Raw genomic sequence first — 21,763 nt, forward strand, 5'->3', positions numbered from 1 at the left:
TACTTCAGTTCTGTTCAATACATTAAATGTTATTACTATTAATTAAAATGAACTGCACAAAGATTTCCTCCAACTCAATAATTATTGTTCATAACAGACTGGTTTATTATAATATTTATATTGCTTTTAGTTAGTTTCTTTTTTATTAATTACACCCATGTATGATAATCCATACTTATTTCAAAAAGAAATTGAGTACAACCATCATAAGCTTCTGAAAGTGTATAAAGCAGTTGAGAAAAATTAGGTAGGCCTACCGAGTAACTAATAAGTTTCTCCAGTCTTGGTGCATTCATAAATTGTATATGACAATGAACAACTGAAACAGGATCCAATTGAACGGTTAAAAATCTCAAAACCCGTTAATAGATGCCATAGTTCAAAGCTCAAAAGCAATCCAATTAATTATCTACACTGTAACCCACTGAAAAGAGTCAAGGGTACAGGCAAACATTTGTAAGAATGAAAAACTAAGCCAAACAGAATGATGTTGTAAAAAAAAAAAAAAAAAAAAAAAACTAGCTCGATCAGACAGATTAAGGGAACTACAAAGGGTATTAACAAGTCATTAATCACAACAGATAAAGAGCAGGTGTGCATGTTTTCTGAAAATAGTCAGCACTTGTGTGACAGAGACGTTTGGTGGCCAAACGGAGAAGTACAGGCTGATGGTAGTTATTGCGAAACCAATCAAAGCAGCTTAGAAAAGTCAGGAAGATGTTATTTAGCTAGATAAAGGCTAATGAACGGAAACAGATGTGAGACCCAGCTGCATTGCCTAAGGTCATCTGCTGAAAATCCATCTTAAGCTAGTGACAGTGTTAAGCTGGTTTCAAGCTGGTCCAACCTGGCCATTAAAGGAACGGCCACCATGTTCCAAAAGCAACCTTAAACTGGGAACGTATTCGTTGCTGGTCCAATAAGCTCTAGCACATGACTCGTGAGCATCTTACACCAGCTACCATGCTCCAAAGCATCTTAAACTGGGGCTTGCAGCACAAACTGATAAACACAAATGTTATTTGACATGAGGCAGATTAAAAAGTATTTGTGGTTATTAAATTACTTTCCAAATCTAGTAGTTTTCAAGAATTCAGTGACATTCACTAAGTAAATAAAAAGCCAATCTCAGTTATGATTTTAACATTACTATTAACACTAAAACCATTTCTTGAACATCTGATATATTTACTTGTGCCATATAACATTATTTAATATTGAATACATTTGAGATACTAAATCCCTCAACAAACTCTCGCATAAGAAATGAGTCAAATGTGAATGTTAGAGGACTCAGCTAGAAGAATTGTATATATATGTCAAGGTAAAAGTCAAATTAGTATTCAGTTACTGTTACTACGGTACTTTAAGACCATGATAGAATAAAGAGTAGAATATTTATTTCATGACAGGGTGATACTGTAGTAAGTGTGGTGTTTTGGTGGAACACTATTAACATAGTAATAACTTTTAACATTTTATAAGGGCAACAAAGCAGAAAAATAAACTGTTGTACAGTACTTTGGCATCAAGAGGTTAGATATCCCAAAATGGAAATCATACATTTTATATAGCAAATCCTAATGCAAACTATGGTTCTCCATAACAGCAATGTGATTGCATTTGTTTCAATGAGTTAAGTATAAAGTATTGTAGCACTTAAATATATTTTATAGACTGCAAGGGCAAATTAAATTTTTTAAGAATCATATTCCACAGATTTTATATTATTTAAAATAATCACATTTGAAGCAATGTGTGCTGGAATTCTTTTGTACATTTTATTTTTGTTTAACACATAAATTACTATGTAAGTTAAGTAAATGACAATATGGATATGTAATGAATATCTTGACATAATCCCTTTATTTGAGGGACATAATTCTTCAACACTGTGGCCTTCAGGTTTTATATATTCTTATGACATACAAGATGTTAAGCTCTTAACATATCCACCAGACCTCACTTAAATTCTACACTTTCAAACAAAATCTCTGCCTTTTTTTTAAACACTCAAACACCTATATTCACTCCTCCAAAACCTCCAAAGACAAACATATACAGGTCATGACAACAAAATGGACACATCCAACACCTTGTGGACAAATGTAAAGATACTGGAACAATCTTCAAAACATTACCATAAAGTTTTAAATATAACCCCCATGGGATGTTCCTCTCTTTTATACAATCTTTTTCATAATTTCATTTGGTTGATCCTAACAGAATTCCTAATAGCCTATTTCTCGCCTCTGTGCTCTGCTAAGATTAGCCGCATGACATACAGCTTGCCGCTACAATTATGCATTATCTTATTAATTGCAATAGTTTTGATGGAGGAATAGGAACAATAATGGAATGAAGGAGGATAAAACTTTTTCAGAACTGCACCCAGTTCCCAGACGAGGGTTCTTGGCATTGTGCTGAAGGAGGGACAGAGCTGAAAGAAAGAAAGAAAGAAAGAAAGAAAGAAAGATTTAAGTGCTTATACTGGTGGTGGTCTAAGACCAGTTTAATGACAATATTTACTGACCAGTAGTAATATCTGAATACAGAAACTTATTCAATGGTCAAGAATCAAGGTCACTAATCACGTTACCTTGCAGAGCTAGAGAAGTCACCCCACAGGTCAGAGCTGGGGTTTGACTGAACCACTGTATTAGAGTTACTGCTGTCCAGTTCTAATAAACATCCTAAAAGTAGAAGAAAGTGAGGTCCAGAAAAGAACAGAGAAATAAGTGTAATTAAAATTATTTTTGTATGAACAATAATAACTGTAAATAGTTCATTCATTAGGAATAGTTCAACCAAAAAGTAAAACTGGCTGAATGTGTCACCCTCAGGCCATCCAAGATGGACTATAGATGAGCTCTTTACTTTATTGGAACAAATTTTCATTGCTGAGGAACCACTGGTGAGCAAGTGATGCAATGCTGAATTTCTACATTATCTGTTTCGATAACTCAACTCATTAACTGGAGTAAATGGATAAATGGTTCCTTTAATAAAAAAGCACTGTCAGATTTTACTTTACAGAATAAATATATTACACATAATCTAATCCAGGGCATCAAAGAAAAGAGGATGCTTTTGTTTATATTTAACCAGTAAGGATGTCAATTGATGTACCTGTTTGCGCTCCTCCTGATGGCTGTACTGTGTTGTGATTGGACGAAGGAGGAGGGGCTATCTTTCCTCCTGGAGGTGGAGGGAGGAGCCCCAAGCCTCCTGAGCTCTGAGGGCGGGGCTTGTCCCTCTTTTTACCTTGCTTGATACAAAGAAATATTTCTCTAATTTAACACAAATGCATGATTATTTATAATATGAGGGCATGACAAATCACTGTATATTCTTATGAAAATGGAGTGATGCAAGAAAGGCCATAATCAGATTTTCTTTAAATCCAATTCCAAAAGTAGTTTTTAGCTGTTTTAGTTTCGTTTTACCCCAATATTCAGCGTGATGGTCTGTCCCTCTTTGAAGCCTAGGTCCAGTTTGGGTCCTGAGTCTACACCCTGAGAACTTTTGATTTCATTCTCCTGTTTTACCCACCTTACAAGAAAAGAAAAGGAAAGATTAAGGAATAAAATAAAATAAATAAAATACTGACTGCACAGTGTACAAAAAACTAAAGGTTCTTTATTGGCATTGATGGTTCCATGAAGAACCTTTAAAATCCATAGAAATGTTCCATTCCACCTTTTTTAAAGAGTGTGCATACTAACATTGCTTATTACGCCCCAAAGAGCATCCAAGATGTCACTACAAATACAAAAGCATTTTGTGTCATAAACATTCACAGGAATTTTGAAGGGAACTTACTTGAAATGATCCTGCAGGGAGACATTGAAATCAAAGGCATCACCTCGGTCTCCAAACCCAACACCAATGAATGCACTCCGACCTAAAATACAGGCAGCAAGGATAACGCATGTCTAAACTGTAATACAGAAGTGAAGTATAACTTATCTGCAAGACATTCTATCATGGCAGGGTATCTAAAACAAGGTCATTTTAAATCATACACTAACCATTGTCATCCTGTATTCGGAGAACAAAATAGCGACTGGAATCGCTGACGGTCTCCACAGCAATGCCGGGATATTCATTTATCGGCGCTTGAGCAAATAGCTCACCTGAGGACAATCATGGAAAAAGGACAAATAGGAGCTTCTTTTGCTGCAAAGATGTCTCTGAGAGTCATCCAATCAAACATTTGGGTCATTTTTTTTTTTTTTTCTAACCTGAGACTTTGTCCTCCAATTTTATATAAGCCACCTTCCCCTTTGCTGTAATGCGCAAACGGCCTGTCCAGTCAGGAGTGTCCAGCTTCCAGTCAGCCGCCCTGCCATTATCACAGCAGACATGTCATTTCAGGTCCATCAAAGGAAAATGGTCTTCACAGGTTTTTTTAAAAATGGAAATATATTTTGGATGACCTTAACAACAAAAATAATACAAATTATTTTCTGTTTTAGTTAAACACTCTTCAAAAGTAATTAACTGTCAAAAAAATTATTTTAAATTTATTTCCTACCGGTTTTCCAAAATATCCCTTAAGAAAAATAACCATGGTTTTATTATAGTAAAACTGTAGTAACCCATGGTTTTTTGGCGTATTGACTGCCATTTGTAAAACCACAGATTTACTACAAATACCATGGTTAAACTATGGTTAATATAGCAAAACCATGGTTAATTTGTTTTTTGGTTTTATTTGTAGTAAAACCATGGTTAATTTTTGTAAGGGATGTAATTGATCTTAATGTAAATGATTCTTGCAGACTTCTTTTTTTATTCTTATCTTGTAGTTTGAATTAAAATGGCATAACTGGAAAGGGATTTAATGGTTTCTATTCCCACCGCCTTCTGGTTATTTTCACCTCAAGACACAATCCAGAAAATGACTGGTGAAAATAACCAGAAGACAGTGGGAACAGAAGACATTTAACATCTTTCGACAATTTATGGCAAATCCAGCAATATAATTTCAATTTTTAGAACTGACACAAGCCTCCAAGCTGCTCATGAAGGAATACAAGTGGGATTTCTCCTCTAAATGTGTGCCAGTGAAGTATCACATTCTCTGTGGGCAAGAGTTTTTAGGACTAATTATACACTACATAGACTGGACCACATATACGACCCTGAAACCACACATTTCACACCAACACATTAACACAACAACATATTGTATAACCAGAATAATACTACTAATCAATGAGATAAGCTCTCACATGAAAGTGTCATTAAATATGTATCTGCTTATTCTACACCTCTTCCTTTTAGTCGTGAGCTCGCAAACACACAAAGCATCTGACATAACAAGATATTTTTCTTTCTATCGTGTTTAAACCAATAACAAAACACTGACTGTGTGACATAAATGCTTTATTTATTATCAAATAACGTTCGTAATAGCAGTGTGGTGCTGATACAGCTGCGGCAAAATGGTATTAAGTTACAAGATTATTTACAGAACAGACACCAGCCAAGGGCTCAGGCCCTCACATCCTATAATTCACCTGTATCCGCGATTCGACGCCCGCGGCGGGATGCGATAAACATTTACATCTGGTTTTACGCACAAAATCGACTCGTATTCCACCTCGGACGCCATCTTGAACTGATTCCAATGGATGGGAGTAATAGTTCTGTCTTCATCCAATTTGTTATTGCGGGCCAGCCGCTTCTTCGGGCACCGTCAGTGACGTCAGCGATGCCTCAGGCACGCGCTTGAGAATCACGCGTTGTCAGATCTGCGGATGTATGGATCGACTCGTTGTTATGGAAACTAGTCTCGGTGCATTAGCCACCATGATGTTGGGATTAGCGGATTTCTCATCGCCTGTTCGTGTCCCACAAGTAGAAGATTTGACGAACCCTTTAAATTCATAATTTATGTATAATTCGTTTATTGTCTCTTATTTATTGTCGAAGGGCTTTAATGAAAAGCAAAAACAAATTCTGGCAGGTTTGTTTACCCTTGTGGGTTTCCACAAAGCCACGCCTGCTCATAAATATTCACTAACCAGCTGGCTAACCGCCTCTCCCATCTCATGAATATTTAGTAAGAGGCTTGGGCTGCGTTCGTCTTTTGACAGGTAGCCGTAAACGGAAGCGGAAATTTCCGCTAGGATCTAGAAAAGCCTATCGTCGTCTCTTCAGTTCATTCTCACATAAGGTTGGTATATTAAAAACATTTATGTATATTTTTGTATCCATCAGTCAGAAATGTTGTCTTCGATCTGACGTTAGAAGAGATGCTCTATGTAATGTTAAACCTTTAGCTAAGGCGCAGTATATGGTCATGCATTATTATTATGCTGTTTTTAAGGCGATGGCTCTTCTTCATTCACCAAAATCAGCTTTTGCAGGTGTCAAATTACAGTCAGGGCACGATCAGATCTGTATGATGCGACATTGTCGCAGTTTATTGTATATGACAGCTCACTAGTGCTATATCTTCATGTTTGTTGTAGTGATTGTGATAATATAATGCTTTCAAGCACACATTGAAAGGTGTTTGGTCTCTGCAGCATTGGTAAGATGTCTGTCTGCACTACTGCTAAATAAATCAATCAACATTTGGCAAATATTCACAGCTCAGGCTGGATTTGCTGCTGAAAATAGCATAAAATCAAGCAGTATTTTGATGGCAGGATGATGCTGTTTGAAAAGATGTTGGCTGTTGATTTTAAAATTACAAATAATACTCTATAGCTATTACAAATGAAAAATGCTGTTGTAAATACAAGATAGTATCATATATATATATTTTTTAACAAACGTTGTGAGAATGTTTGGGTGAACTCTTTTTTTAAAACAGCAGGATATTACAGCATTTTTTTCTCGTATTTAAGATCTATAGGTCATAAAGGTACCATAGGGAGAAGCTCATGGACTGAAGTGCCTGTCAGCAATTTGAGAAACTCGGTCAGCAGCCATTCCTACATCCTTTATTTAGCAGGTAAGTGGAGAAAAATAAATAAATGAATGGCTTTGCATATCCTTTTAATTTTGTTAACGTGTGTGTTTAATTAATTACTTATTCATAATAGCAGGTGTACAACTAAAATAATTTTTAAAAAGTTCTATAATAAAATAAACATTTGCTGAAATAAAATATTCTTTAAAAAGCTTATTTTCAGCTTATTTTCTAGTTGCCAAGGCAACATTTCTCATCTTCATTTTGATAGACTAAAATAATTCAAACTAAAACACAAATAAAATATTGTAATAAAATCAAAAATACAAATGACAAAAGAATGACAAATGACTGCAAAATTGCCTAAATTAAAAATAATGTTAAATTAAAATTAAAACAAAATCTTAAAAGCTGATTCAAATGTTAAGATATATTACAATAGTATAAATATCCTGAAATAAGACTGCTCTGAATTATACCTTCTATTATGAATTGAGTAAATAACAGAAACAATATTGCCTTATGCCATATTATAAAGCCTCTGTTTCCTAATTATCAAAGTTATCTAACAATAATTATGAAATGTGTTATAAAATAAGCTGTTTTATTTAAGAGCATATTTGTTGTACAATATAATGTGCATTTTAGTGTTGTGCAAGTTTAAAAGATTATGGCTTTCTTAAAAAGGTCTAGGACAAAACCGCCATCATGACTCACTCAATGCTGCGGCGGCAACTGAAAAATCTGGTCCAGAATTTCTCTGAGGCAGAGGTCAAGGTAAGTTTCACTTGCATTTTTATTGCACATTTTATTCTCAGTCTTCTGTCATCTCTTTTTACTTTCAAGGTGACACTGCTGCAGTACTACTAACACTTATATATATCAGTTTTATTCAGCCATATACTGCCTATTTTGTTTTTAAAACTAGTTTATAAAACTGCATGGACAATAAACATTTCTTACAGTTGTTTTCTACATTGTGGTCACCTGAGTGACCTCATGTTTTCTTTGCATAGTAAATTGTGGAATCCACTGTAAATACATTTTATCTATGTTTATGAAACTCTTATCAATGAAATAAAGGGTATATATATATATATATATATATATATATATATATATATATATATATATATATAGTGAACTGATGTGTTCATTGTATATAGAGTGTATATATAGCCTAGTGAAACTTTAGTTGTTGGATATGTGGTGTAGGTTCGAGAAGCGACTTCTAATGACCCCTGGGGGCCATCAAGCTCCCAGATGGCCGACATCTCGGATCTAACCTACAATGTGGTGGCCTGTAACGAGATTGTGGGCATGCTCTGGAAGCGTCTCAATGATGACAAGAATTGGAGGCACGTGTACAAGGTGAGTGAAGGAGAGAGGTTTAAGGAACCAGAGTCTTTGCTTGCTCAGACTGTTTGAATATTTATAGCAAGTGATCGTTGTGACAGCTGATCATGTTTCGTGATCAGTGGCTGGCTCTTTCCTGTCAGCAGGTCCATTGTTGCAGCCGCTGCAGTGTTTGGTTATGTGCAGGCAGGATTTTCCATTCAGCTTCACTGCCATGATGTTTCTTCCTCTGTTGTTTACTTATGGCTTTTGTTGAGAGAGAGGTGTAGAAAGAGAGATTTAGTTATGCTTTATATTTATTCATGTTTGCTAGTGATATATCACGCAGAATGGCATGGCCCAAAACACCTTAGTAACACCCTTTAATATGTGTTATTATTAATATTTAAAACTAGAATAATAAAACACATTATTTGTATAATATAAGTGGTAAAATAGTATTACCAGGCCAGTAAGTTTAGAAAAATAACATGCATTTAACAAGGATGCATTAAATTGATCTGAAGTCACGGTAAAGACTTATAAAAATGTATTTTTCTAATAAATTCTGTGCTTTAAAACTCAAAAGAATGCTGGAAAAACTGCATCATGGTTTCTTGAGCAGCAAATCATCAAATTATTTCTGATCCATAATGTGACACTGAGGACTGGATGCTGAAAATTCGGCCATCACAGGAATAAATGACATTTTAAAATAGATTTAAAATTGAAAACCGATATATTAAGTTGTTGTTTTTGGTCAGTCTGTGTTTTTGACTTATCTCAAAAAAAGTAAAAAAAACCCAATGAGCCCAAACTTCTATCTATTAAGGATTGTCAGTACACCTGATAGATCATGTTTTCCCTTTTCTTCTTCTTCCACAGTCTTTAACTCTTCTTGAATATCTTTTGAAAACGGGCTCTGACCGCATCCCTCAACAGTGTGAGGAGAACATTCACATTATCAAAGCCCTAACAGAATTTCGCTTCACAGACAAGGATGGAAAGGACCAGGTACTGCCAAATACTTGATTGTTCTAAACTCATTACATTAATAATGGCAGATTGTCACTAATGGATTTACTCTTTTCTAGGGAGTGAATGTGAGAGAAAAGGCTAAGATAGTGTTAGTGCTGATTGAAGATGAGGAAAAGCGGAAAGAGGAGAGAGATTTTGCTTTGAAGACAAAAGACAAGCTGACAAAGACTCCCAATGGTAAGACTCACAAACCAAGAGCATTACAAGAAAACAGACACGGAGCTTTGTTTACAACTTGTTACACACCTATTGTCTTGCATACAGTGAAAGTTCACATAATATTACAATTCATTTCAGTGTCCATTTTACATGTTAAATATAATTAAAGAGGCAGTGGACCAAAAAATGAAAATTCAGTCATGAATTGCTAATTTTTTGTCAAGACTGTTCCATATAACATACAGTAAGTGGGTACTTGTAAATAGGAAACCCCTCAAAAGGACACAAGAAGCACCATGAATATAACACACACAACTTGTATTCACCATAAACAAGTTATATGAACTATAATAACCACCCACGTCTATTGTATTTTTTTTGTAACCTTTTTTTTCTCAAAAGAAGCCTTAAATGCTCTTTTTATTTTAATAAAAATACAGTAAAAGCTGAAATATTGTGTAATATTACTACAATTTAAAGTAGTAGCTTTCTACTTGAATATATCTTAAAGTGTAATTTAATCTAATGTAATTTATTGCTGTGATGGCAAAGCTATCCTGCAAATTATTATTTTTTTCTTTTTTCAGAATTCTCTGATGAATCGAAATAAGAACAGTATTTATTTGAAATAGAAGTATTTTGTAACACCATAAATGTCTTAAAGCAATGTATTTTCAATATTTTTAATTTCACACCACAAACATTTGAATTGTTGTGTTTCTTTTTTTACTTATTCATTTTTCTCTCTAAGCATCCTCCGCTACAGGACCAGAAAAAGAAAAGCCAGAGATCCCGCCATATACAGGGCTGCCCTCCCTGGACAACATCCCATCTGTGGCCGATCTGACCGCCGCTATGGCCAAGAAGAAGGAGGAGCAGAAACGTCTGGAGGCTGAGAGGAAAGAGGCAGAGAGACGGGTGAGACAGACTTATCAAGTACTCAGAGAAACTTAGAGTAATATTGAGTAAGATCATATTATCTGACCATTATTTGACTGTCCAAGCTGATATAATAGAAATTTATGGATTCAGGCAAAGGAGGGTGACACAGAGCCAGATCTTTGGGAAAAAGCAGCGACAGCAGCACCTCCATCCAGCTCGGATCCCTGGGGAGCCCCATCTGAAGTATCCAACGAATCCACCCCTGCTACCAACGACCCGTGGGGGGCACCGTCTGCTGAGATGAAGGAGTCCTATCAAGGTACCAATGATCCTTGGGGTGGATCTGCTGATGGGACAAACGGATCCGCACCTGCATCCAGTGATCCATGGGGAGCATCTGCCAGTACCAAGAACGATTCTCCACCTGCTTCCAGTGATCCTTGGGGAGGATCTTCGAATGCAGAAAAAAGTTCTCCACCTGCCGCCAGTGACCCATGGGGCAACTCTGCTGGATTTTCAGAGGATAAAGCCCCGTCAGCAAACGATCCTTGGGGGGCCCCATCCGAAACGGCGAAAGACTCTGACGCAGCAGTGTCAGATCCTTGGGGGACACCTGCAGATAGTGTGCAGGATTCAGCACCTGCAGCGTCTGACCCCTGGGGGGCACCATTAGAAGCATCATCAGCTACATCTGATCCATTTGGTGATGGTTCAAAAGCAGATAATGACCCTTGGGGCACAGCAGGTAAGAGAGCGACTGGACTGAAGAACCAGGACAACACACCTCAGTGTTCACTAATAAGGAGCTTTTTATTGTCTGACTGAGAATTACTTCCTCATTAGTGAACTTAACCAGTCATGCAAAAGTTGAGTCAGTAAGAGTTTTTAAAATATTTTATTTTTATTTAGCAAAAAGGTCAATTATTTTGATTAAAATAATTGACAAAATAATACATATGCATCTTGGTGACTTACCATCGTAAAATCCTACTGACCAAAATCTTTTGAATGGTATTGTAAATATAGATAGCAGCATTAATGAAACAGTATTTTGAGATGGCATTATTGTCAAAAAATGTATTTTCACACTTGCTGTCTAATCATTGTTTTACTTATTCCCAGCTTCTTCACCCCCTACTGCAAATGACCCCTGGGGTGCCCCATCAGCTCCAACTGGTGACCCTTTCGGTGATGAAGGCAGATCAGATCCGTGGGGTGGTTCCTCTGAGAACGGTAGGGTACAACGGGGCTAAAGGCACACTTTAAGAAATAATGTGTTATTCACTGTGCTTAAAATGTATAATTGCAGAAAAAATATATACGCTTGTATCAAGTTAATACTTAATACTCAGAGTTTGTACTATTTTCTGCTTATTTTGAAAAACAAAGGAATTAATTGTTGTTCAATAAATATATTGTCAATAAAATATGTTCATGTAAACATATATTTTAAAATACAGAAACAGTAGTACAAGTACAACAAATTATATTTTGTTATGTGATATGATTAATATCATATTTTTAAATATGATGATTTCATTCTAAACATGGTGATTATCTCTAATATGGACACCCAACATAACATGATATTTACCATCTGAATCTAACAATGTCATGTCAACAAATGAAAAAGTCAGCCGTCAATTAATTATCATGTTAATTACTGTGCCTTTAGCCTCAACAGCAGGGACACTTTTTACCCCCAATACAATATTTTGGCATATTCTTTTGTTATTTAAAAACTGTTGCTGTAATTATCTTAAAAAATCGTTGAAAATCATTAAGAAAAGACCTTTGTCTCAAAATATACATTAATTTGAGCAATTCTTATTTGCTATTTAAATCTACAACAATCAGCCAAATATACACATGCATATTAAAAAGTGCAACTTTTTAAAGTTTACTTTTTTCTTTTTTTATTACACGTTTTTGTGCTATCTTTTTTAATGCTTTGATGAATAGAGAGTTTAAAAGAACAGCAATTATAAAAAAAAAAAAAAAATCTTGTGACTTTTAATGAATTTACTGCATCCTTGCTAAATACAAGTATACTTATATTATCAGAAAATATATTACTGACTTCAGACTTTTTTTCAAAAGTAAGGCTAATTCAAGTACTTTTCCCTTTTTTTCAATAGCACAAGGTCATTAAGATTTTTAATAAAAGTTTTTTTTTTTGTTTTTTTACTATCGATAGGTGACACTGCTACAAAACCTGCTGAGGAGACCAAAAAGCCGGCGTCGTTCCTTGGAGAAGGTGCTTCATTGGTGGACTTGGACTCTCTTATGTCAGTCAAGCCCAAACCTAAACAGCCCCCTCTCAACACCATCCCCGTCCAAAAAGCCCCCGGTAAGGAGGGCTGAGAGAGAAAGAGAGAGACATTGACAATAAGAGCAACTAAGAAAGAGAGAGAGAGAGAGAGAGAGAGAGAGATGCACTGTATAGTATCTGTTTATTTTTGAGTGTTTGTGACGCAGTGTTTTTCAGGCCTAGAGTACATATAGTCATGTGAAACATAACCTGTACGTAGCTGATGTAGATCCCATCTCAACCTTCTTTATCCCTGCTTCTATATGCTATCCACTTCCCTTCTCCCTTCGTCCCCATCACCCATCATCCCTTTTTGTTTGCAATTTCAACTGTCATTCTTCCCAGGATATTTGCCAGCCGCAGGCATGACCTGGCCATTGGGCGGCAGCGTGTCCAATACAAGTGGTTCAACAGCACAGCCTTCAAACCCAAATTATTTTGGTTTTAACTCCATGTCAGCTTGTTCCAGTGGCCTGTCAACCCTAAACACAACATTCAGTGTGCCTGCCGCCCATATGGCGTCTCCAAGCCAGAATACAAGCCTTTCAGCTTTGACCGTGTCCAACATAAGATTTTCCATGCCTAACACTAGAATGCTTCAACCCAGCACTGCAGGCACTCTTACTGGTGAGTTATCTGCTATGTCCCTCACAGGACCGGCTACCCAACAAGTTCCAGTTCTTCAGCGTCCTCCATTGCTTTGGGGCACTGGAACTGGGGCGACTGGGAAAGGCAATAGCATTTTTTGAGTTCTCCATTCAGCATCCATTGATCCCTAGCCTTATCCTTTCCCCAACCACTTCATCAATCCTAGCTGATTATGTGTGTGTATAAGTGTGTGCAAATATTTAAATATTAATGAGCAACAATATACTGTAAGTATATAAAACAATACATTTTTCTTTTGGGGGGGCGGCATGCATACCCAACCTTTCCAATATGATGGCATGAGAAATTGAAGCAGGTGATGTTTTAGAATACATAAAGGTGTCGTTCTTAAACGTTTTAGGAAAGCTGTCATATCTACCATGGCAGATTTTGGATATACACTGCTGTTCAAAAGATTGGGGTCAGTAATATACATATTATACTTTTGTTCAGCAAGGACAGTAAAGTATTTTACATTGATGCAAAAGATTCCTTCGAATAAATATTTATAAAATACTCTTATTTCATTTCAAATGAATGTTGTAGTTTTCTTGCTGTTCAAAGAATGAAATAAATGCAGCCTTGGTGAGTCCCCAAAAAGATCTTTGAGCAGTAGTGTATACTTCTCTGATAACATTCCTGGATAAACGAGTGAAAGAATTCCTGGATTCTTTTCTGGAAAAAAGAGGGAACAATCAGACGTTTATTCCCAAACCTACCCGAGTTTCCAAGGAAGCCTCAAAGTAAGAGACGCAGATGTACTTTTGCATTTTAATTTGTATAACTAGCATTGAATATATTTGTTTTTGTTGTTGTTGTTGTTGTTGTTTTATTTGCTTTCTATTGCATCAGTGTCCATAAACGTTTCCATAAGCGTTTTTCTGTATAACACTGGAAAATCTAAATGTGGCTTGTAGTGATTAATATGATAAGAGACAAACATTTTTAATGCATTAGTTGGTTATGTTATATGAAGCGGTATGGGATGAATGAACATTTTGAGTGTCCTAATACTTGACGACCACATTGCTTTTTACATATTTATTGATTGATTGATTGTGTTTAAATGTTTGAATATGTGTGTGGTTTGGGTCTATTCTGTGGTAAATATCAAAACAAATCTGCTGAAGGCAGCAAGTGACGAATAATGCACAATGTTTGTTGTCTGTTGTTTACTGCAGTAAATTAACAATTGGTGAAGAGAAGGATAACTCCTTTGAATATTGATCTAAAGTTGAAAAAATGGTTTATTAAGATCCGTCTCCATTTATTTTTTATTAGTGTAGTTTATATTTATTTATTTATTTATTTCCGACTTGTTTTGATCCTGATATTTATGCCATTCTGTCAGAATTCTACTGCTGTTCTGTCAATGAAGAAGGTATTGGAAGATAAGTAAAATCATCATAATTAGAATTCAGAAATGGATGAAGAAAGCATACTTTTCCATATTGACTATAATTGTAAGTTCAGTTACAGTTTTATTTTTTATTACGAATATATTTATTTATTTAATCAGCTATGGTAAGCCTGTGGTGTTACCTGTGAAAGTGCACAATTCAAGAATAAAGTGACAAGATCATTGAAAAGAGTTCATTCCATTCTAGTGGCTTCATTATTTATGTAAGCGCATGTTTGACCGTTTTTAAACAGGAGCCTGTAAGAGCATATCGATTATCCACAGACAATAATTCAGAAAACCTTGAGGAAGAGCCCAGCAGAGTTATGCCATTGCACTACTCCGTTTTAAACAGAAGGGGGATCCGTGCTGGAATATATGTCCAGACCCATGCTCCGCTGTGTTCATAAAGATGCAAAGGTTTCAGAAAATAATATTTATTTAATTGTTAAATTATCAGAGCAATTTCCTGCAGACAAACTGCATTATCGTGATGCCATTTCTTGGCACTGAACCTGCAACAACTGGAATAGCAGTTTTTAACCATTAGGCTACTGTATCCCTTAACTGATGAGAAAGAAAGCATTTCTAAGCACATCTGTAGTTAAATTGCTTAGTTTTGGATGCAGTCCAGGACAATAAAATGTAATCTGTAAAGCTCTTAAGATTATAGAAAGGACAAAATACATGTGCTTAGGAGTACTTGACACTGTGTACATCTAAAGATAACCATTTAATTCAACAGTCCCACATGGAGGAGATGAATGGAACCTGGTTGGAGGCGAAGAGAGCGAGAGAGAGATATTTAAATGGAACTATAGAAAGAGGCAGAATCGAAGGAACAGATGGACTTGGGCGGATTAAGTGAAATCTGGGTGGGTTTGTCACAAACATTCAGTCGAGGTTGAGAATGAATAAAAGAAAACACAGTGAGAGACAGTGAAGTAATAGAAGTGAAACAGAGGTGAAGTGTCTTTACAGCTGAAGTACAGGTGGGTTGCATTTCTTTTTTCCTGTCTAAATTACATTTTTTGATAATGCATATATATATTTGACAGCTTTTATGTGTGTGCATTTTGCCTTTACTTTTTAACAATATTTTTTTTATAAAATAACAATAAATAGAAGTGCACCATATATCTGCAAATATTTTGATGTAATGCTATTTTTTCCTTATGTGATCATAATTATTAAAAAATCTGTGTGAAATGTTTCTTTTAAATATCATATATATTTAAATATAAATGTAAATTATTACATTTATAGATCAGACTTCATAATACTTATTCTGTCTTGATAATGTGGTTTGTTGCTTAGGTGTCTGGAGGTCTCTTGACAGACCAGGAGAGACAGATGTACCTTTCTCTCACAGATCATGAGGAGATCATGAAGGATTACAAAGAAAGGATTACAAAGAAATGGATGTTGGTGATTAAGACATACAATAAGAACGGAATTCTCCGAAAATCTCGGTAAATCTCTCCAAGAAAGAGACCAGGTGAGAGATGGGCAAAATCAAAGAGAAGAACACGGTCTTTCTTGATTGACTGCATGACTTATCGTGACCAATTTCATCTACGTGCTGAGCTGAAGAACATAAACACCTCTGAATGTTCAGCATGAAGATTCGTGATCATCTGCCTCATCTCCATTGCCTTTGAGGACGTATTGGCCACATTTGTTGGTCGTAGACAAAGGGAACATGTTTAACACCTACTGATCCGTTTCTGCTTTTCACCCAAGACATTTTTATATGGAAACCTAAGGCACTGGCAAGTGTGTTTTCACATGCTCACATCTGTCCTATTTCCTTTAAATCCTCTGCTCATCATCTCACTTCCACTGACCTTTAATTCTGCCTTTGCTTTTTCAATTTCTAGTCGTTTCCGCTCATGTAAACTCCTCCTCTCTGACTTGTGACATTTTGACACTGGTCTGCCACTTTAATCATTTCTTCTAAGGTTTAATAATCTTGCTTTCCCATACACAACTGACCACATTTATGTTGCTCTTCCCTTTCCCTCGGCCCATCTTTACTCACTCTGATTTCATTTGTAGATGGAAATGCACACAACGCTTCTTTCTTAGTATCTGAATGTTGTCTTTTCTTTGTAAATTGCAGTATCTGGTCCTGTCTGTGTCAGTCCACCATGTTGGAGCATTTGTCCCGCAGGAATCGGTCCTTGCTGTCTCTCTCGCTGACCTCTCTGGCCCTAGCGCTGTCCGTTTTGGCCTTCTGTACCTCATACTGGTGCGAGGGGACACATAAAGTGGTCAAACCTCTCTGTCTGTCACCGGTCAAAATGAAGAACTGCGGGCAGAACAACAGCCAGCCCTACACAACTGGTAAGAAGTGGTGTAACTACACTTTTAAAATAAAGATTACAAAAGGAAGGTTTCACAGCAAAGCCATAGAATCATACTTTTTTTTTTTTGGTTTCTCCAAAGAACCTTTCAGTGAACAGTTCTTAAATAAAATAACTTTTCCTAGTTTTATTAACATATTATCTAAAGAACATGTTTTCACTAAAAGGAAACTTTTTTTATGGTGGAAGGTTTCCTTGGAACCAGAAATGCCTTTACAGCTCCTTTTATTGTGTGTATTTTGTGTATTTTGTATGTGTTTGATTCATTAAAAAAAAAAAAACGGACTCATCAGAACATTTTGTTTGGGAATTGTGCTTACCTGTTCATGATGTGTTTGATTCAGTAAAAAGAATCTGTTCATTCATTCAAGAGTCATATATTCATGAAGCTACACTGGTTGCGTAGCATGTTTTTAATTCACTAAAAGAACTGGTTCACAAGATTCATTTGCCTTGGAATACAAATGATATGTTCTCAGAATTGAGTTTATATCTTGTAATTCTGACTTTATAATTTGCCATTGCAAGTTGATATCATGCAATTGTGAGAAAAAAATAATTGCGAGACATGAACCTGCAATTTTGAGAAAATTGTGAACTGTGAAATAAAAAGTGGCAATCATTTTTTTATTCGGTGGTTTTTAATTTTGATTGGGTTACGGTGTTGAATAAAACTGTCAGGGGAATTTTTGTATGACATTGTGCTTGCGTCAATGCAGAATACACAACCTGTAACAAAACCGAAACATCATTCTGTTCTGGTATTGCTTTTTAATGAAATTGGAATAAGCTCCCAGTCCTAGTCATTGCATAACACACTTGACTAACATTTAGTAAGAAGTGTAAAGAGTGCAGCCTGATCACAGAGACAGATGTGTTCTTTAAAACTCATACTCATAACCACAGTAAAAAAAAAAAAAAAGAAGCTTATCCCCTGAAAATAACCTACTGCACTTTCAAACTGTAAAGATCATAGATTTACAGGTCAGTACTTGCTGTAGTGTAATCTTCCAGGTCAAACCTCTACAGATCTAACAGATCATTTTAACCCCTCTTACACTGAGGGAGATTATCACTAAATCTGAACATTATGAAGGATTCAAAATTAAAGGTTTTGCTTTAGATGAACTGAACAATTACATTATTATAAGAGATATCTTGGGAAACAGAGCCATCAGTGTCCACTGCACAGTTCTAGTCGAAAGCAAAAACGATAGAGTATGTGTGTTTGTATAATCGTACAAAATAGATTTGACGCATTCAATCAATCCCTTTTTATTTCTCATTGTTCTTTTATTCAGTTCTCCAGCCTTCTCCATTCAGTTCTCCTTCTTTCCACAGAGGTCCCAACAGCAGACCCCAAGAAAGCAGACTCCAATGTGACAATGTCCCCCAAGCAGGAGGAGGAACTGGCCCGTATGAGAGCCAATAATCTAGCAAATGCAGTTCACTACATCTGGGAGACGGGTGAAGACAAATACATGCAGCGCTACTTTCACACTGGCTTCTGGTTGTCCTGTGAGAAACACAATGACGGTACTGGTGAGCACCAGTTTTTCAGTATACTTCTTTCTGATATCTGTCAGCTTTAAATGATGATGTTAAGTGATAAATCATCAAAACTCACTTTTATTGACAGTCATTTTGCAGCTGTTTAGCTGGAGACTTTATATCAAATTCCAATGAATGGAATTCAATTCAGGTTCAAAGAAAATGAGTAAAGCACACTTTTAACTCATAAAGCAACTACTGTCATATGGCAAACTGTCAAAGCTGTTCTTGATACGAATGTCCTGATTCAGTCCCTTTGGACATCTGTTCCGTATTTAACTGCCATGGGGTCACCCCAGTTCTCAACAGCTGCTACAACAAGACAGTCTTACACAGCTCAGAGGACTAGGCTGCAAGTTTCTTAAGTTACATAATGCACATCATTGTTTTTAAAGATAATTGATAGATAGATAGATAGATAGATAGATAGATAGATAGATAGATAGATAGATAGATAGATAGATAGATAGATAGATAGATAGATAGATAGATAGATAGATAGATAGATAGATAGATAGATAGATAGATAGATAGATAGATAGATAGATAGATAGATTCTTTCCTCAAGAAACAGTTGGCAAAGACTGCGCCTATTCTTCACAGGTGAGAAATGTCGGAGCTTCATTGAGCTGACCCCTGGAGAAACACAAGGTGAGATGTTTAAGAGGTATAGATACAGAAATTGGCATGAAATAGCTCATCCCTGATTCTGTTTCACATCCTGTAGGAGTTCTGTGGCTCTCAGTGATATCAGAATTTGCATACATCAGCCTTCTGGCGATGGGTTTTCTTCTGATGTGGGTGGAATTGCTGCTCTTGTGTCTGAATAAGGACATGTATGCACTCAAGATCAATGCTTTTGCTGCCATCTGCACCGTGCTGTCTGGTGGGTTTCTGTTAGCTTTAAGAAAAAAAATATGTTTTTTTATCAGTATTTAACCGAGACAAACAGGGAGAACAATATATTTTCTACATATCAGGTCTGATGGGAATGGTGGCACATATGATGTATACAACAGTATTTCAGATGACTGTCAGCATTGGGCCCAAAGATTGGAGACCTCAGACGTGGGACTATGGCTGGTCATTTGCGTAAGTCTCCATCTTTAATCCATCTTTATATCTTTATTTCTTTCAAATACCAGACAATAAACAGTGGTCTCCAAAAATCAGCAGTAACATTGATAATATATATATTATTATTATCTATATTAGATATATATATAAATATAGATATATAGATATAGATATATATAGATAGATAAATTTATTAAAAATGTATGCATTTACCAGACGCTTTTATCCAAACATGCGACTTACAGTGCATTCAGGCTATCAGTTTTTACCTATCGTGTGTGTGTGTATATATATATATATATATATATATATATATATATATATATATATATATATATATATTCAATTTATTTAAAAATAATAATTGATCAAATATTAAATGTTATTCTGACAGTATACATTATTTCCCCCAGTGGTTAAAAAATTCCAGCTTTGCATCATAGGAATAAATGACATTTTACAGTATATTGCAATATAAAACAGTGTCTGTAAATTATAATACTATTTTACAATATTACTGTTTTTAAATGAATGCAGTCTTGGTGAAAATAAGAGACTTCTTTCAAAAACCTTACAAAATCTTACCAACCCCAAACTTTTGAATGGGTGTTAAGACAAATAATTTGAAACAATGGTGCTTCTTCCCCAGCATGGCGTGGATCTCCTTCAGCTGTTGCATGGCAGCAGCTGTATTCACTTTGAACTCTTACACCAAAACCCTGATTGAGATGAAGCACCGTGCTCGGATCCGTCTGGAGGAGGCCCGTGCTGCCAGCCACGCGCCCCCCTATGATGAGGTCATCACAACCGGTGGTGAGAGCCTCTACTCCGTCAGTCGCCTCGTTCAGCAATGCCAGCAGGGTGCGTTTATCGACACCTCATGGAGCCCCGGGGAGGATGTGTCTGGAGGGGGTATGGTGGGGGCAAAGAGTCCTCATGGACTAGTACTAGTGGGGGGGTGTGGGAGAGAGGGATGCGAGGACTGCGAGAGAGAAATGGATGAGGTGGAGAATGCATTAGAGAGGGAAGGCAATGATGAAATGTGTTGAGGAGAACACCTTCAGGACATCCTTCATCATCAACAGTATCAGTGACCATGTTTAAATGCATATCATTTTCTAATTTAGATCCATATTTTGGTTAGGCCTTCAAAAAAGAAGTTAACATGCTCCACAGGTGTTGAAATATCCATGTATTCATGTAATCAGCATACTAGACGTGAGTCATTTTGGACTGTAATTTTATTATTCAATGTAAATCATGTCCTGCATGCAAGAGTGGGAACTTTTGTGTCAATTTGAAATGTAGGTCTTGATGTTTATTTTACTGTTTGTACAATAATAGTAAAAAAAATCTTCCAATATGTTTGTGTTCACATGATTTAGATGTAGAGTTTTAGCTCCATGAGTTCTGAGAACATTTACACTTTCAATTTAGTTTGGATCACGTCTGACTTTCTAGGTTGTGTCAATCTGTACAATCGTTCTTCACTTTATTATATTTTGAGCTTTCAATAAGATCCCCCAAGCACAATATATCAGATAATCTGAATATACAACAAGACGGTGGACAGATTACAAAAAAAAAGAAATAAATAAATACCAGCAGCTTTAGACAGGAAAAACAGGAATACCAGCAGCTTTAGACAGATGCTTTCAAAAGCCTGACAGAAGATTATGTGAATAATCTCCCCAGAAAGACACAGAGATAAAGTGAGAGATGGAGAGAAGAAAATCAGAATCACAAAACAAAGAGAGGAGTTTTTTTTTACTTTGTTTTTAAGCCAATATTCACTCCGTGATGGTCATGTAACAGCATACATATTCAAGTTATGGTAAGAGTATACACAACACATAATTACATGTGTTACTGTTTAATGTTCCATTCAATCAATAACTAACCTGTAATATGTAATATTCTGTCTGGAGAGAAAAAAAAAAATCTTTACACAACTGTTGCAATAACACAATGTAATATAGTGTGAAATATAAACCCTAAGAAGATTGTTTGGATTAACATACAATGAAATGACACCATATCTTAATATGAGAGAATAATTCAACAATTTC

At 36.0% G+C, this 21,763-nt stretch overlaps 3 protein-coding genes across 5 annotated transcripts; 2 read left to right on the forward strand and 1 right to left on the reverse strand.

Moving 5' to 3' along the window:
- Positions 1 to 1,759: 1,759 nt before the first annotated feature.
- LOC127979351 (adaptin ear-binding coat-associated protein 1-like) lies at positions 1,760 to 5,774 on the reverse strand. Its single transcript, XM_052584725.1, has 8 exons — positions 5,526 to 5,774; positions 4,245 to 4,345; positions 4,032 to 4,136; positions 3,823 to 3,904; positions 3,447 to 3,552; positions 3,130 to 3,268; positions 2,600 to 2,693; positions 1,760 to 2,440 (listed from the first exon to the last, which is right to left on the reverse strand). Exons 1-8 carry the CDS (start codon positions 5,618 to 5,620, stop codon positions 2,380 to 2,382), a joined length of 783 nt encoding a protein of 260 aa, XP_052440685.1. The 5' UTR covers positions 5,621 to 5,774; the 3' UTR covers positions 1,760 to 2,379.
- A 267-nt stretch (positions 5,775 to 6,041) lies between these two features.
- LOC127979348 (epsin-1-like) lies at positions 6,042 to 14,892 on the forward strand. The gene is made up of 11 exons (XM_052584719.1): positions 6,042 to 6,184; positions 6,864 to 6,970; positions 7,616 to 7,705; positions 8,144 to 8,299; positions 9,149 to 9,277; positions 9,358 to 9,478; positions 10,212 to 10,378; positions 10,493 to 11,087; positions 11,465 to 11,575; positions 12,540 to 12,692; positions 12,999 to 14,892. The coding sequence occupies exons 3-11, from the start codon at positions 7,637 to 7,639 to the stop codon at positions 13,400 to 13,402; spliced, it is 1,905 nt and encodes a 634-aa protein (XP_052440679.1). The 5' UTR covers positions 6,042 to 6,184; positions 6,864 to 6,970; positions 7,616 to 7,636; the 3' UTR covers positions 13,403 to 14,892.
- Positions 14,893 to 15,308: 416 nt separating this feature from the next.
- Positions 15,309 to 21,057, forward strand: LOC127979349 (germ cell-specific gene 1-like protein). Of its 3 annotated transcripts, none has more exons than XM_052584723.1 (8): positions 15,309 to 15,692; positions 16,018 to 16,472; positions 16,823 to 17,046; positions 18,408 to 18,602; positions 19,221 to 19,268; positions 19,345 to 19,503; positions 19,598 to 19,709; positions 20,344 to 21,057. In XM_052584723.1, the coding sequence occupies exons 3-8, from the start codon at positions 16,851 to 16,853 to the stop codon at positions 20,741 to 20,743; spliced, it is 1,110 nt and encodes a 369-aa protein (XP_052440683.1). In that variant the 5' UTR covers positions 15,309 to 15,692; positions 16,018 to 16,472; positions 16,823 to 16,850; the 3' UTR covers positions 20,744 to 21,057. The 3 variants fall into 3 exon arrangements, with proteins under 3 accessions (XP_052440683.1, XP_052440681.1, XP_052440680.1); XM_052584721.1 differs by having other exon boundaries at positions 15,310 to 15,692; positions 16,018 to 16,476; positions 18,408 to 18,608; XM_052584720.1 differs by having other exon boundaries at positions 15,311 to 15,692; positions 18,408 to 18,608.
- The last annotated feature ends 706 nt before the right edge of the window (positions 21,058 to 21,763 follow it).

The sequence above is a fragment of the Carassius gibelio genome, chromosome B19 (assembly GCF_023724105.1).
Source record: "Carassius gibelio isolate Cgi1373 ecotype wild population from Czech Republic chromosome B19, carGib1.2-hapl.c, whole genome shotgun sequence".
NCBI lineage: Eukaryota > Metazoa > Chordata > Actinopteri > Cypriniformes > Cyprinidae > Carassius > Carassius gibelio.

Excerpts from the sequence above, each read along its gene's own strand:
- LOC127979351 (XM_052584725.1), bottom strand. The coding sequence starts at position 5,620 with ATGGCGTCCGAGGTGGAATACGAGTCGATTTTGTGCGTAAAACCAGAT. Across the intron at positions 3,905-4,031 it reads CCGAATACAGGATGACAATG|GTCGGAGTGCATTCATTGGT; the intron begins GTTAGTGTATGA and ends CCTGTATTTTAG. Across the intron at positions 3,553-3,822 it reads TCCCTGCAGGATCATTTCAA|GTGGGTAAAACAGGAGAATG; the intron begins GTAAGTTCCCTT and ends TTTTCTTGTAAG.
- LOC127979348 (XM_052584719.1), top strand. The coding sequence starts at position 7,637 with ATGACTCACTCAATGCTGCGGCGGCAACTGAAAAATCTGGTCCAGAAT. Across the intron at positions 9,278-9,357 it reads ACAAGGATGGAAAGGACCAG|GGAGTGAATGTGAGAGAAAA; the intron begins GTACTGCCAAAT and ends ACTCTTTTCTAG. Across the intron at positions 12,693-12,998 it reads CCCCGTCCAAAAAGCCCCCG|GATATTTGCCAGCCGCAGGC; the intron begins GTAAGGAGGGCT and ends CATTCTTCCCAG.
- LOC127979349 (XM_052584721.1), top strand. The coding sequence starts at position 16,851 with ATGTTGGAGCATTTGTCCCGCAGGAATCGGTCCTTGCTGTCTCTCTCG. Across the intron at positions 19,269-19,344 it reads GACCCCTGGAGAAACACAAG|GAGTTCTGTGGCTCTCAGTG; the intron begins GTGAGATGTTTA and ends CACATCCTGTAG. Across the intron at positions 19,710-20,343 it reads GACTATGGCTGGTCATTTGC|CATGGCGTGGATCTCCTTCA; the intron begins GTAAGTCTCCAT and ends CTTCTTCCCCAG.